Here is a 14,910-nt window from a genome sequence, read left to right as displayed (position 1 = left end):
CGTGAGGAAAACACGAGAACCGAAGGGAGAAAGGCAGAGAACCTTACAGAGAAGATGAGGATCGAAAGAAGAGAGCAAGGGGTCGCCGGAGTGCCGAGGAACGAGGTCACCGGAGCAAGGAGCGCAAGAAGAGGCTTCTGAGCACGCGACGGCGAAAGTGAGGTGGAAGAAGGCGATGAGAGCTTTATAAGGATGGGCTCGATCCGCCCGAGCCGTCGGATGCAGGTCACATAGCCCGAGGCCTGCATCCCACCGTCCATTTCAAACCCATGAACGTCGCATCGAGCATAAGGCGGCGGTCGTACGATGACGTCAACAGCGCCACGTGGCACTTGGTCAGAGGAGGGCATTTAATGAGCCCCATCACGAGGCAGAACCCGCGTGCTCAACCATAATGGCGGAGATTTGCACGTATTTCGAGAAGATCCCGCGAACATCATCACTGGCCATCGACAGGCCGGTCGGGCAGCCCTCGACAATTAGCCGACCAGCACTATTCGACTCCATATTGGCCGAGCGGAGGTACACTTTCGGGAGTGGCAGGATGGCTGTCGCTTGGCCAAACTCATAGTCCAGTCAGTCGGACTTAGCGCCTCCTTCGACTAGACTTGAGGAGAAGACATGTGATCCGGTGGTAAGGACGGGGGACCCTCATTAGTGGGAGGTCAACGACACGTGGAGGTCAATGGTCAAGAGGGTCAACCCCAAGGTCGTGCTGAGTGGATAGAGGTCATGCCGAGCGGACTGACGGACCGACCGAACATCCGGCCAGGGGTCTCCCAGGCCGGACGAAAGACAGCCCGACAGGGGTCGGGTTTCCGATGCTCAAGGTAAAAGAGTCTCTGGGCCGAGCGGACAGGCCGCTCGGCCGAACCATAGGACAATAAGGCGCAATCCCATCCGAGCACATGAGCAGGGCTTCCCCCGCCCGATCCGAGGTATGCTCGTTCCCGGAGGCCATGAGCGCTGAGCGGCAGGTCCGATCGGCCCGGGAATTGGCAGGAGGCGCAAAGGGACAAAAGGGACCGCTGGTAGCATCATCCTCGAGACACCTGCCGCCGACAAACAGCATGGTCGGCGGCCGGAGCAGACAAAGTATCGTACGGTGGAAGTTTCCACTGTCCCGTCAGGGATACGCTCGGACGATTGTGGAATGGCATCAGACATGCTTTTATGATACAACACTACTGAGGTATGTTTGGGGAAGCGTGCATGCATCGAGAAGCGTGTTCGCGCCTCCCCGGGGTCCTATATAAGGACCCCGAGACTTCGACGGAGGTATGCGATTCTCATCACTGTAGCCACAATAGCGTTACCTTGCTCCTCTTCTTCTTCACTGCCTGACTTGAGCGTCGGAGGGTCGTCGCCGGGAAACTCCTTCCGGCTCGGTTTCTTTGCAGGTTCACCGTAGATCCACATCACCAATCGAAGACAGCGGAGAGCGCCACGTCCCTAGTATCCACCGACTCAGCGCTCAGACAGGATCAAAAATAATTTTGAAACTTGTTGATGAACTTAAACATCTAAGAATCTAGTATCCATCGATTCAGCGTTCAGACAGGATAAAAAAAATTTTGAAACTTATTGATAAACTTAAACCTCTAAGAAATACTTAAAATCAAATTTATTGTACTCATTACGTCATCTTAAATTTCATAGCCTAAATATAAAAATCTATGAATTTTTGAAGTTGATATAACTTTAAGATATTTTATCATGAATTTATAAGAAAGTTTAGTGCCCAATGGATAACTGTGTTTTAATAAATATGAAAGTTGAATAAGTATTATGAAAATTTAATTATCCGGTTGAATAAATTTTGCCAAATTCTATTATATGATATTTTAAATAAAATCCGTGCTCCGCGTGGGCATATTTATGTAGAATAATAAGAGAGGAAGCAACCGCACGTGCGATGATACGTCCATTCCATACCCAGAAAAAAAACAAAGAATGACGCCCGTCAGCAGCAGTGATGTAACCAACCATCACGCACTATAAAAGGTAGCAGCTCTGCAGCCCTACCGAATCATTCTCCGGCTCCTCCTTCCTCGCTTCTTTGCGATTGGGGATCGGATGGAGGGTTCCGGGAAGCGGGTGCTATTGGCCTCCAACGGAGACGACATCTCCATGGGCGTCGCCTATCACTTGGCCAAATCCGGCTGCAGGTACGCATTTCTTCTCTGCTTCTTCGATCGGCACTCGCTTCGATTTTTCGTGTACGCCGTTGGGACCTGTGCATCAGGGACCTTAGGGTTCGTGGTACATTTTGTCGATGCCTGATGGACTGCTTGGAGAAGTTACATCAGGCCGAATGGGGAAACTTCGCGAGGTTGGAATTGAACAAAGGGGTTTCCGAAAGCTGTAGTTGAAGAAAAAGAAAGGGTTTTGGAAGGGTCGGAACGTAGTTATTCTGGTGTTTTATCTTGGTTTTGCGTATTTCCAACCCCGAGAATGTTGCTGGTGTTTGGGTCATTTATCATTGATTTAAAACTCACTCCACCGGTTTCTATAATTTTTGGGATTTCATGTTGCGTGTTGTGCTTTACCCAAAGGACAAATAACCTCCAACAGCCACTACAAAAAAATATAGCATTAGAAACGGAATTTTTTGTCACAAAACTAGATTAGCGACTGAATATCGACGGATTATTAGTATCGCTACGGTTTTTGTTGCTGATTATATTTAGAGACGGAATTTTAAATTCTGTCGCTAATTAGAGACGGAACATAAATTCCGTCTATTAGGGACAGAATATTATAATTGTCGCTATATATGTTAACGGTGTTAGTCTGGTTTTAGCAACGGAACCTTAACAACCCGTCGCTAACTAGAGATGCTTTTTTAAATATTTGGTCGCAATGTATTTTGTTTGCAAGTTATGTGTTTGCTAGATTAGCGATGGAATTTTCTATTCCGTCGCAAGATATTGTGATTCAGGTAATTTATGAGACAAAAGTAGCGACAGAAATTTAAATTCCGTCTTTAGATAGTGATGGAAAAATAAATATCGTCGCAAAATATCATGCTTTTGGGTAAATTCTTGGACAAAGTAGTGACGGAATATTAATATTCCGTAGCTAATTGCAGGAACTTTCAACAGACACAATCTATTTCTACATTCATCCCTGTTTACATTTCATATCAATATAACCCATCACATACGATGGTTTTCAAACAGCATAATACATTCACAATTAAACAAACACAACAAAATAACATCTGAATATAAATATCCAACCATAAACATAATATTACATCTCCAATAACAATAATCTAAGAACAAAACTAAAACTAAATATCCAAACAAACAACAAAAGTAAATATCCAAACATCACCAACAACATCTGAATGTAAAGTACTACACCATCTGAACATTTAAAAACACAATACAATACCTCCTAGCAAGGAAAATCTAATCCAAAACTAACGAGTAGTAATCAATCCTGTAGAAATTTTAATATGATAGATTATTAATAAAACAAAGAAATAACTAATCCACAATTAAGAATAACATATTAAATTTAATAATATGATATTATTATACATACTTGAATGTTAGTTTGGATATCTGATGGTGTTGTATAAAATAGATATCAAAGTTCCTGAAAAGATATAATGCAGCGTTAGAGATGGTTTCATTAGTGAGCAAAAAACAAAAAAAAAACAAATGTCAAGACACCTATGGCAATCTACTGATAGGGGGTTATCGGGGTCCTAAGGGTTATTAGGGTCCCGAGTCTCCTGAGAGGCAAAACGATGCGGCGTTGCACTCATCTGAGCCAAGAAGGCCTACATATCCCGCCCAATTTGTGTAAGATCCATTCGGGCTTGTCGCTCTACTTGAAATTCTCTCTCCTAGCTCGAGAGTTGGGTTTTCAAATTTGTGTTTTCTTGCTCTAATGCATCTACTCTAGCAGATGATCCGGATGCGCTAGATGATGTGCTGGGACGACCCTTGGCCCTAGGAGCCATCTCCTGATCATATATGACTCTCACTTGGGGCTAAAACCATAAAGGGTGGAGGTCTTTTTCCTTCCACCGACCATATCATAATAAATTTCATTTATCTAGTCAGTGGATAAAGTCTGCTCCTCACCTCCCTCTAAACTGGGTTTAGACGTCTGTGCAACCCTAGCAGCATTTTGTTCCTATTTACATTAAAAATATATATATTAGATATTTATAAAAATGATAGGTAATCATTTTTAATATTTAAATATATTCAAGTGTATATTCTGACGTCTAATGCCGACAATCGACTATCTATAAATGTGTCATCTTTTGACTTGTATGTCTTGGTAAATAACTTCCAACAAATAGGAGGTCGCTGTAGCTCTTGTTCCTGAATATTAAAGAATGTAAATATTTCCTTGGTATTAGAATTCATTTATAATCTAAGTATAAAATTCTTATAGAATTTATTAATTGTAAACTCACCAAATCTAAGGCATGATCGACGATCAATCGGGATCCAGCGATATGCTTTGTCGCTCCGGTATTAGGGCTAACCAGCTCACTCTTTCTATTGGCCCGAGCTATCATTACATTTTCCTGCCATCTGTCTACAACCCAGATGGCTCGCTATGCATCCCAAATGTCCTCAGGTACATACGATTGTTTTATTCCTTTTTGTCTTGCTTTGTATATAGGGTTGTAAACGAAACAAGCCAAGCCGAGCTTTGGGGTATTCAAGCTTGTTTGATAAGGTAACCAAGCTGAGCTGAAAATGAACTAAGCTTTTGAAATGATTGGTCAAGCTTGGCTTGGTTTATTTTTTACGAGCTTAAGCTTGTTTGAAACTTGGCTTGAGTTTGGTTCGAGCTTAGTTTGTTTAGATGTTATCGAACTTTCAATTCAAGCTTGTTTAATTGTTTAAAACTTTTAGTTGTTTGATTGGTCATTGAGCTTGATAATTTAAACTTATTTATTTATTTTATTTTATTTTATTTTATTATTTATTTAGCAAATTGAAAAGAATTTTGTTAATGAATATGGTTCGTGAACATTGTTAACGAACGTTAACGAGTTGAACACATATGTGTTCAAGCTTGTTTGTTTAGTTTAACGAGCTGTTCAAGCTTGTTTGTTTAATTAATCTTGTGTATATTGAACGAACATAAACAAACTCTTACCAATCCTAATACCAAGCTTGTTCACGAATGCTTGATTCATTTACAACCCTATTTGTATAGCATGTCTTTGTAGAGTTTGGCACAAGCTGCGTTCCAGGTGTCATAAAATTCCGTCTCGTGCCCTGTCTCCCGAGTATATCTTTTCTGCTATAATTTGTTCACAAATTATTATAAAAAACATAAAAAAATATTAGAATTAAAATTACTTACGAAAAACTCATCTTAATAAAATTACTTCATTTCCTGGTCTACCCGCTTCCATGTAGTACCAGCAAGGCTAAATCGTTCTTTAAATTTGGATGTGATGTAGGCAGCTACTCTATGACCATTTGGGGTAAAACTGCATTTAACAAATAAAAATATTAGAAATATTTTAAAAAATAGATACAGTGAATAATAGTAATAACACCAATGCTTACCAACCTCCGATAATCTACAGAACAATCTCACCACCAACGTCAGACATGTCTATATCTGCATAATTACATTATAACACATGCACACTAGTTTTAATCATAAAAATAATAATGACTAATAGAGTAAGACTAGTGATATAACCAGGAATATTTAGATCTAAAATAAAAATTTACCTTAACATTAATGAATAATAGAGTATAACTAGTGAGATATAAGAATTTTAATCATTAACATTAACATTTTGTAGGTCCTCCTCACTAGACTCTCTTAGTTCAATAAGCTTCTCACTGTTGGGCATCTCTCCATCATCTATCTCCTCATAAGGTATATTAACATCTACAAGTAATTGAGATGTTGATTGAATCTGAGAATCTACTGTATGTATCTCCATCATTTTAAAATACATCATGGTTTTGGGTTGCAATAGAGTTCGACATTTCTATGGTAGAACGAGACTTTGTTCGACAAACTGTTAACCATTGACTAGGTCCTCTTCTCTTCGTGGGATATTCAAGATAGAAAATCTCCCCTGCTTGTACCGTGAAAATGAAAGGTTCATACTTGTTGAAGCTTTTGTTTGCATTTATCTCAACTAAATTATAGTTTAGATGTATTCTGGTACCTGTTTTTGGAGTCGGATCATACCAAGAACATTTAAATAACACACATCTTTTGATGGGTAAGGCATGATATTCAACATCTATGATTTCTTCAAATCTCCCATAATAATCAAACTCAAAATTATTGTTGTTGATAGATCCTTTCACACAAACACCCGAATTAAAAGTTAGTGTGCGTGAATCTCGTTGTGTCACGTGAAATTTAAAGCCATTAACATAGTAGCAACTATTATCTTACGAAGAGGTCCAGATGTAAGATTGATTATCCTGGAATCTTGCACATTAGATATTCTCCGATCGAACACCTATAACAATAGTTATGATATAAAATAAGCTTCTGATAATTTAATATGAATGTAAGAAATGAAAATTATCCTCTAACTTACATAGATTTGAAACCATAATGCAAATTCCGTCTTTAACTTTTTAGATATCTCATTTACATGAATTGATGGATTTTGTACTTGTAGTTGTTATTCATACAAGATGAAAAATAAGGTAATTTTAAGAAAATTGGGATTTTCAGAAAACAACTTAAATTTGATAAATGTTTGATTAAAGAAGTCAACTTACTTTATGTAGGGTTTGATTTCATCATAGTTTAAGAATATGTATGTCCGTACAGCATGATATTCTTGTTGAGTTAACCATCTAGAAACAAATGCTCCCATTGGCTTGCTAGGAAACTTGAAAATAGAAAGCATAGATTGGTCTATTGGTTGAGTATCATCAGAATTTCTAGGACACTTGCAATGTCTGATTTTCATATTATCAACAAAATAATAGGAGCAGAAAGAGGATGTTTCTTTAACCAGATAAGTATTACAGATTGACACCTCAACTTTTGCTTTGTTACGAATATTATTCTTTAATTTCCTTAAAAATCGTTCAAATGGATACATCCATTTGTACTACAGGACTAGCTATTTGTACCTCGTATGCTAAATGTACTGGTAGATGTTACATTGAATCAAAACAACTGGGTGGAAAAATGTGCTCTAGCTTATATAGTATGATAGGAATGTCTGTTTCTAGTCGAAGCATATCATTCATCATAATACATCTTGCTGTCAAATCTCTAAAATACAAACTCAATTATGTGAGTGCTTGCCAAACATTTTGAGGAAATAAGTCATGAAAAACTACTAAAATAAGTCTTTGTATGAATACATGACAGTCATAACTCTTTATTCCAAACATCTTTAGCTTGTTCATATCCATGCATCGAGCCATGATTTCTTTAAACCAATTATATAAAGCTTGCTTACAATTTTTGTCCAATGTATAACAAGGCTTTGGGAATTTATTGGTTGTTTCATCCTGATGCAACTCTGTTCTTTTAATTCCTCACATGATTTTTGTAGTGTCTTTAGTTCTTCCATGCACATTCATCATGAAAATATTATCAAAGATATTTTCCTCAACGTGCATCACATTTAAATTATGATGAATGAGTAAATACTTCCAATATGACAACTCCAAAAAAATACTCCTTTTCTTTCAACCACACTTGCATTGCCTAACGATGTATTTATTTATCTCATCAGAATTAGTCTCAGATATTGGTAGAAAATCATAGTTGTCTATTTGGTCAAGGATTTCTTCACCTGACTTAATTGTTGGAGGAAGTTTTTTGACTATAGCATTCTTAATGAATTTTTTTTTATTTCGCCTGAAAGGGTGACCAAGTAATAAAAATTTATGATGATTATCAAACCAAGATACCTTCCCACTGTAGGGTAATGAAAATGCATCAAACTCTGTCATACAGTGTGGGCATGCTAATTTACCAGCCGTGTTCCATCCCAATAATATTGAGTATGCTGGAAAATCACTAATCGTGCATAATAATGCAGCATGTAATCTAAAATTAGTTTTGCACATCATAAATTACTGACCCTACATTGCATAATTCATTCAACTCGACAATCAGAGGTTACAAGAAAATATCTATCTTCTCTTTCGGATTAGTTGACCCTGGAATAAGTACAGTAAGGAACATGAATTCATCTTTCATACACATCCATGGCGATAAATTGTAAGGTGTTAATATAACTGGTCAAGATAAATATTGCTGTCTCAACTGACCAAATGGTTGAAATCCATACCCCAAAAGTCTCAGTCTCACATTACGTGGTTCCATTGCAAATGAGGAAAATGTTGTATCAAGATGTTTCCATGCAAGGGAGTCACAAGGATGACACATTGTACCTTCTTTGTACACATGCTCATGATGTCATCTCATGTAGTTTACTATTGTAGTAGATGCGTACAAGCGTTGGAGTCTAATAGTTAACGACAAATAATACATAATTTTCCATGCACTCTTTTTCTTTTTCTTCTCTGGTATGCGACTACTATGCTTATAACAAGGGTGAGTACAAATTCTACATTCAATCAGTTCATTGTATTATTTTCCAAATATCATGCAGTTGTTAATGCGACAATCAATCTTCTCTACAGACAAACCTAAACCTCTCACCAATTTTTTTGTATTGTAGAAGCTATAAAACATTATGTTATCAGCGGGAAATAACTCAGACATCAATTGATATATGTTATCGTAACATTTTTCTGAAAAATGATGCTCTTCCTTAATATTCAATAACCTTGCACTAGTTAATAATTGGGAATAATCAGACGGAATCCCTTTCCACACTTCTCTTTCACTTGCTAACATGTCATACATTTGCTGAACTTCAATTGTTGGTTTTTCATCTATATTTGAATGATCAACATCATTCATAGCGTCAAAAATCATTGATTGCATTGCATTCTCATTAAATAATGATTCCACTAAAAGAGTTGTGCTAGATGAAGAAGCAACCGAAGTTCCAATACGGTGAGACAAAGCCTTCATGACAATACCAGTTGTAGTAATTTGGAAGAAATCCTTTTTTACAAAGATGTACTTTTACAATATCCTCATCACGAAAAGTTTTATTTCTACATTTGCAATGATTACACGGACATCGTAACGTGACACCATCCATTGCCACATGGATGACTCTTTGCAAAGTTCACAAACTCCTCAACTCTAGCAAAATATTCATTTCGGATAAATTCATTTTCCAATCTATTGTACATCTAATCTTTGTTCATGTACATTATATCCTAATAAACATAAGATTGATTATTTAGTAAGTATGCAATTAATACAATAGAGGTACTACACACATGATTCAATGTATTCACAAACCATACCATGAATACAAAAAATTGGGTATATAATTAAGAAGTTGTCCTTTCAAAGCAATGATACTAAATTAGAATTTTACAACTTGATAAACTAGATTAAAATCAACCAGAATATAATTCTACAACCTAGAAGCAACAAATTCTTAGTCGTCAGCTAAGGGTGGCCAAGAGGGTCGGCCAATCCAGTGGCAGCGCTGGCCAAGATGAAGCGGCAGAGAGTCCTGAGTTGGCCCAAGCTCGCTGCCATGATCTCAAGGTCGGCCAGAGTCACTGACTCGAGCTCAAGGCCACCCAAGCTCCCTACCGCAACCTTGGGGTCGGCCAAGTCCGGGGCCAGCTAAGGTTAGGGCCGCCAAAGGTTCAGGCCGGCAGAGGTCGCCGCCATGAGCTCGGGGCCAAGCAAGTCATGGCCACGAGGTCGCAGCCGACCAAGATTGCCGCCATTAGGGTTTAATTGGTAAAATGGAGATCGAAGAGGAAAAGAGAAATCATACCGATAGGTGGGAAGGTCACCAGAGGAGAGGACGCCGAAGGAGACGGATGTCGGAGATGGGAAGGTCACTAAAGAGAGCATGCTGGAGGAGACGGTCGCTAAAGGGTTTCACAGACACGAGCGGTGGAGAGGAAGATGGAGGCACGATATGCCCTAAATCGCGATATTAGCAACAGAACTAAGAGTCCGTCTCTAATTAGCTACAGAAGTAATAGTTCCGTCTCTTTTTAGCGACGGAACTATTCGCTAATATCGCGATTTAGGGCATATCACGGAGTTCTCGTCCTGTTGGCCACATGTCTAATTAGCGATGGACGTTTAATTCTGTCTCTAATTAGCAACGGAATAAATATTCCATCTCTAATTAGAGACGGAATTAAAATGTCCATCTCTATTTAGAGACGAATAATTTATTTCCGTCGCTAACCTTTACTGATTAATTTATTTTTTAATTCTAAACGGCCAAAATAGAGATGGAAATATAGTTCTGTCTCTAATTAGAGGCGGAAGTATAATTCTGTCTCTATATTAGAGACGGAACGATAATTCCGTCTCTAAGTCCGTCACTAAATGACAGCTTTTTTGTGGTGAGCCTTTGTAAAGAAAGTCTACTTGATTATTTTTCTCAAGTCCTAACTTTGCTGCTTAATAATGTCTTCTGATCCTACTTGTTGCTCTGTGACAATAGCTTGGTTTTGCTGGGTAATGAGAGTCAATTGCAAACAATGGCAGAGGATATAATGATATCCTTAAATGAACCCACTTATGTCAAAGTGGTTGGTTTAAATGTAGACGAAGATCATGAGGATAACTTTGATAAGGCAGTGGGTACTGCGTGGAAGATTTTGGGAAAGCTGGATGCTTTTGTCAACTGTTATTCCTATGAAGGTAAGTAAATGCTCTTGTATTGATGGAAAACAATTGTGAATCTTTTTATATCATGTTCTTTTTCACTCTTTTTATACCATGAAATTTCTGATGTGTGAGAAACTATTATAAGTGTCTTGTTTCTACCATAAGTTTTACGTGAGTTTTAAACCAATTTTATGATTTTAAAATTCAAGTCAATTGTAAGTGTGTACGTTTATTGGAAAACCTAAAATAGAGGGTGTAGTTGAAATGCATTCTATCATAGAAAATTCTCCAAAAGTCATCTTGGCTTGAGCATTGAAGATAGAGAACTAATCATTGTTTTATCTGGAGAAAATGATAACTTAGTTGTAATTCACTGCACATGAAAAATCATTTAATCCATAAGAGATATGAGTATAAGGAAATCTGTACCCAAGACTCTTCATCATCTCAAAGAGACAACCTGGGCATTTTTGCACTCTTGGAGTTCCCCTAAGTTTGTTTATTTTCGTTTTTCTAGATTTTGAATTATATTGGGTTGTTAAACTTTTGGTCAAAAGTGTTTGATGGCACAAGAGGTCTCGAGCCCATGGCAAATGAGTATTATTGCACTCTTGGGTTCTCGAGTCTATTTGTTATGCTCATTTTATATATTATAAACCCTATAGGGTTATCAAACACTCTTTGCTAAAAACATAAAAATGCTAGATGACACTAAAAAACTAGGATTCGTTTTAGATTGGCACCCTTGCACTCCTGAGGTTCCCCTCAGTTTGTCCATATTCATTTTTCTTGATTTTCAGCTCTCTATATCTATCAAATTCTTTTATATGTTTAGCCGTGTCTAGTCAACTAAAGTCACTTCAAGTTAACTAGTCGGTCCGCTAATGGCTTGGGCAGTATCAGATCTGAAATGGGTCAAACATAGGCAACCTTTGATAAAATCCAAAATGTGGCGCGCCCTTTGGCCGCTCAAGAAACTTGAGTGCATCCTTTGGTAAATTGTAATTTTTTTTGTTTTCTTGATGTTTGAAAATCCTCATCTTGCTTACTTTGATGAATTTAGTAGTGTAGGTTGTAGGTAAATGTATCACGTCTTAGTCACATTCCTACATAGATCTATGAACTGAACAACAATGAAAGAGGAAAATTGAACAAACTGTTGAATACTACTCTTGCATATGTCCTCTACACCAATTTTAGGCCGCAATATACGTAAGTCTTACATGTCGAGTTGTGAGTTAATTAAGAGTGTGTATAAGCATAGATGAGTGGCCTACTCTTTTGCTTGGATTCAATTATTTTGGGCCAGAATGGGCAAGTTCTCTCATAAGGCGCCCAACCACTACCCCAAAAGCTTAAGTGGAAGGCAATAATAACTCAGTCACCTAATATAACTTTTCTTAGCTAACCTAGGAACTTATCGTGTGAGAAAAAACTAAGGTGTAACTATATCAGATCTTTACTTTGTGAAAGCAACACAATCTTTAACCAAATCTACCCATTAAATTCTTTTAGCCAAATGAAATAAAAAAAAGTTTGCTGAAATCCTATTTTAGAAGCCTACACAAATATTCTTATCTTTAATTGATATCTTGATGCCACTCAAGTTCATTCTTTGGGTACTTTCAGCTATTGTTTGGTTTGTTTTTGGTTGATCACTAGATGAGCTTTTTTGTAGCTAAATATGCATTCTTCCTCTTTGAACAGGGAAAATGCAAGAATATCTACATGTGACTGAACAGGAATTTAAAAAGACGGTCGTAATTAATTTTATGGCACCATGGTTTCTACAAAAAGCAGTCGCAAAGCTGATGCGGGATCAGAAAGCAGGTGGATCTATTGTTTTCATATCCCAGATCCTCGGGGCAGAAAGAGGCTTGTATCCAGGTGCTGCTGCCTATGGCTCAAGCTTGGCTGCAGTGCAACAATTGGTTCGAGTAAGTATATTTTAGCTCCACATTCTTCTCAAAGTGCAACATTTATCAAGATGAACAAATTTGAAACTGAGTATTTACCATGAAAAACATGAAATTGTTTTCATCATAACACTCATCTCAACTTATACGAATTATGACTTACAATCTTGTTCAATGTGATTACACATGTTTGTTTATGTCCTTTATAAGGCATAAGAACAAGAGAATTTGTACAAAATACTTTTAATGATTCATGTTGAGCAATCAGTTAAAGTGAATCAACCAATGTTATCCCTTTGATGATATCGACGTGACTAACTGATATGGAAACAAGCAATGAACTCAGCTCATGGTTTTATAACTTTGTAGTAGTAAGAGGATAGAAAGTAGTACATGAGGTTGGAAGGAGATTGGGAAGTGTTGAAAGGTATGGTTGTAAGAGTACAATGCATATGAAGCTTGTATTGTCAACCAAGTGCATGACTATTGAATATTCTAGTGATCAATGTGATATATGCTCCAAACATAAGAATTGGATAAACTGAAAGTCTTCGTTCCTATTTCTGTTTTTTTTTTTTCCTAAATCTATCTCACTACAGTTATCAGCCTTAGAGGTTGGCAAGTACAATATCCGGGTCAATGCTGTTGCGCGCGGTTTGCACTTGGACGATGAGTACCCTCGTTCAGTTGGGAAAGACAAGGCCGAGAAGTCTACTGCAGATGTAATGCCGCTGTTGAGATGGCTCGATCCGAAGAATGACCTTGCTTCTACAGTGATGTACTTGGTAGGAGATGACTCGCGATACATGACTGGCACCACCATCTTTGTGGATGGAGCTCAATCCATTGTGAGACCAAGGATGCGTTCCTTCATGTAGGTCATCAGTAGTTTGTTCAGAGTGTCCATTTTCAATAATCCAACAAGATCTATTTAATGAGCTTGTTTAACCTTATGGTATATTTACATTTATATATTAATGCTTTTTATAGTGTGCAAGCTGGGGGTTTGATGTTGGTGTGTAAAAGCATTGAATTGGCTAGTGATGTGAGAAATTTACAAGTGTACGGTTGTGGTGAAATAATAAATGATCAATCTCATAGGACTGTAAATTGAGTACTAGTCAGAATTATAAAATAGACTATCTAAACAAATCAAAGTCAAGAGAATCGTCAAAGAAAGAAAATAAACTAAGAAATCGAGAAGAGTTTGTGAGAGAAAATTGATTTTAAGAATCAATTCTAGGATTTCAATTTCTCCACGATGATTATTGATACCTTAAATATTATCCATTCTTTTACCTTTGTATTTAATAATTATGAAGGTGGTCTATTATGAAGTACCTAATATAGACTTTTGGAATTATACTAGTGTGTCTATCCAAACATGAATACACGATGCATACTTTCGAGATAACCTTACTATGCTTCCTCAGGGAGACACCTGTCATGATATCTCACAATCTTCTAAGTGCTCCATTACTTTGTGATGTCAAATCGGGATAAATCCATTAAACTCTGTGATAGCTAAAGGTACCCTCGTGATGTTTTGAACTACTTTCATGAACAGCCCCTTGTGTCTCGGACTTTAAGAGTTGGAGAATTAGATTCACCTTTCGTTCTTCCCTACATCCCGTGGAATATGAAAATGCACACAAGTGTCATAGTCATATATGCATACTAAAACCGGATTATAAATCAAATATGTCATGCTATAAAAAGATATGAATAAACATGAAATAAGTGTTAACTGATAGTTCTTATAAAACCTAAGCCGCATGGATTTTAAGAATCGTATAAAAATTCACATATAGGAAATATAAGAACATATGAGCATGGATCTTCGTTTCATCAATTAAACATGGCATAAGAAAAATAAATACATAAACATAATAGACAAGGAACCTGATTGAAGAGTCATATTCTTGTCTTTAGCGTCGTCGGCTTAATTTCTGTGGAAGAAGATGCAGCGGAAAGGAAGGTCTTCAAGGGGCTTAAGGGATGACAGCGCTGTAAAGCTTCTTGTCAATGGGGAACAAGAAACTATGTCAAGATGATTCCCTAAACCTTGGGGACCAACCCTATATATAGTGGGCATTTATTATCAGCCCATAGATAATAATAGATGCGGGACTATAAGTCTATATATATATTAAACATCTATTATCAACATATAGATGATAATAGATATGGGACTAAAGGTTCTATACATACAAGGTCTACATCCAACAACTAAATCGAATAAGCCTAAGTTAGATCACTTTAAAGGATTTAGATT

General features: G+C 37.5%; 1 protein-coding gene across 1 annotated transcript; it reads left to right on the top strand.

The window, feature by feature from the left end:
* The first annotated feature begins 2,032 nt into the window (after positions 1–2,032).
* LOC122047530 (3-oxoacyl-[acyl-carrier-protein] reductase FabG-like) lies at positions 2,033–13,632 on the top strand. The gene is made up of 4 exons (XM_042608886.1): positions 2,033–2,168; positions 10,553–10,752; positions 12,427–12,656; positions 13,235–13,632. Exons 1-4 carry the CDS (start codon positions 2,077–2,079, stop codon positions 13,511–13,513), a joined length of 801 nt encoding a protein of 266 aa, XP_042464820.1. The 5' UTR covers positions 2,033–2,076; the 3' UTR covers positions 13,514–13,632.
* The last annotated feature ends 1,278 nt before the right edge of the window (positions 13,633–14,910 follow it).

The sequence above is a fragment of the Zingiber officinale genome, chromosome 2B (assembly GCF_018446385.1).
Source record: "Zingiber officinale cultivar Zhangliang chromosome 2B, Zo_v1.1, whole genome shotgun sequence".
Lineage (NCBI taxonomy): Eukaryota > Viridiplantae > Streptophyta > Magnoliopsida > Zingiberales > Zingiberaceae > Zingiber > Zingiber officinale.
This window is presented reverse-complemented; position numbering and strand designations above follow the sequence as displayed.

Excerpts from the sequence above, each read along its gene's own strand:
- LOC122047530 (XM_042608886.1), top strand. The coding sequence starts at position 2,077 with ATGGAGGGTTCCGGGAAGCGGGTGCTATTGGCCTCCAACGGAGACGAC. Across the intron at positions 2,169-10,552 it reads TTGGCCAAATCCGGCTGCAG|CTTGGTTTTGCTGGGTAATG; the intron begins GTACGCATTTCT and ends CTGTGACAATAG. Across the intron at positions 10,753-12,426 it reads CAACTGTTATTCCTATGAAG|GGAAAATGCAAGAATATCTA; the intron begins GTAAGTAAATGC and ends CTCTTTGAACAG.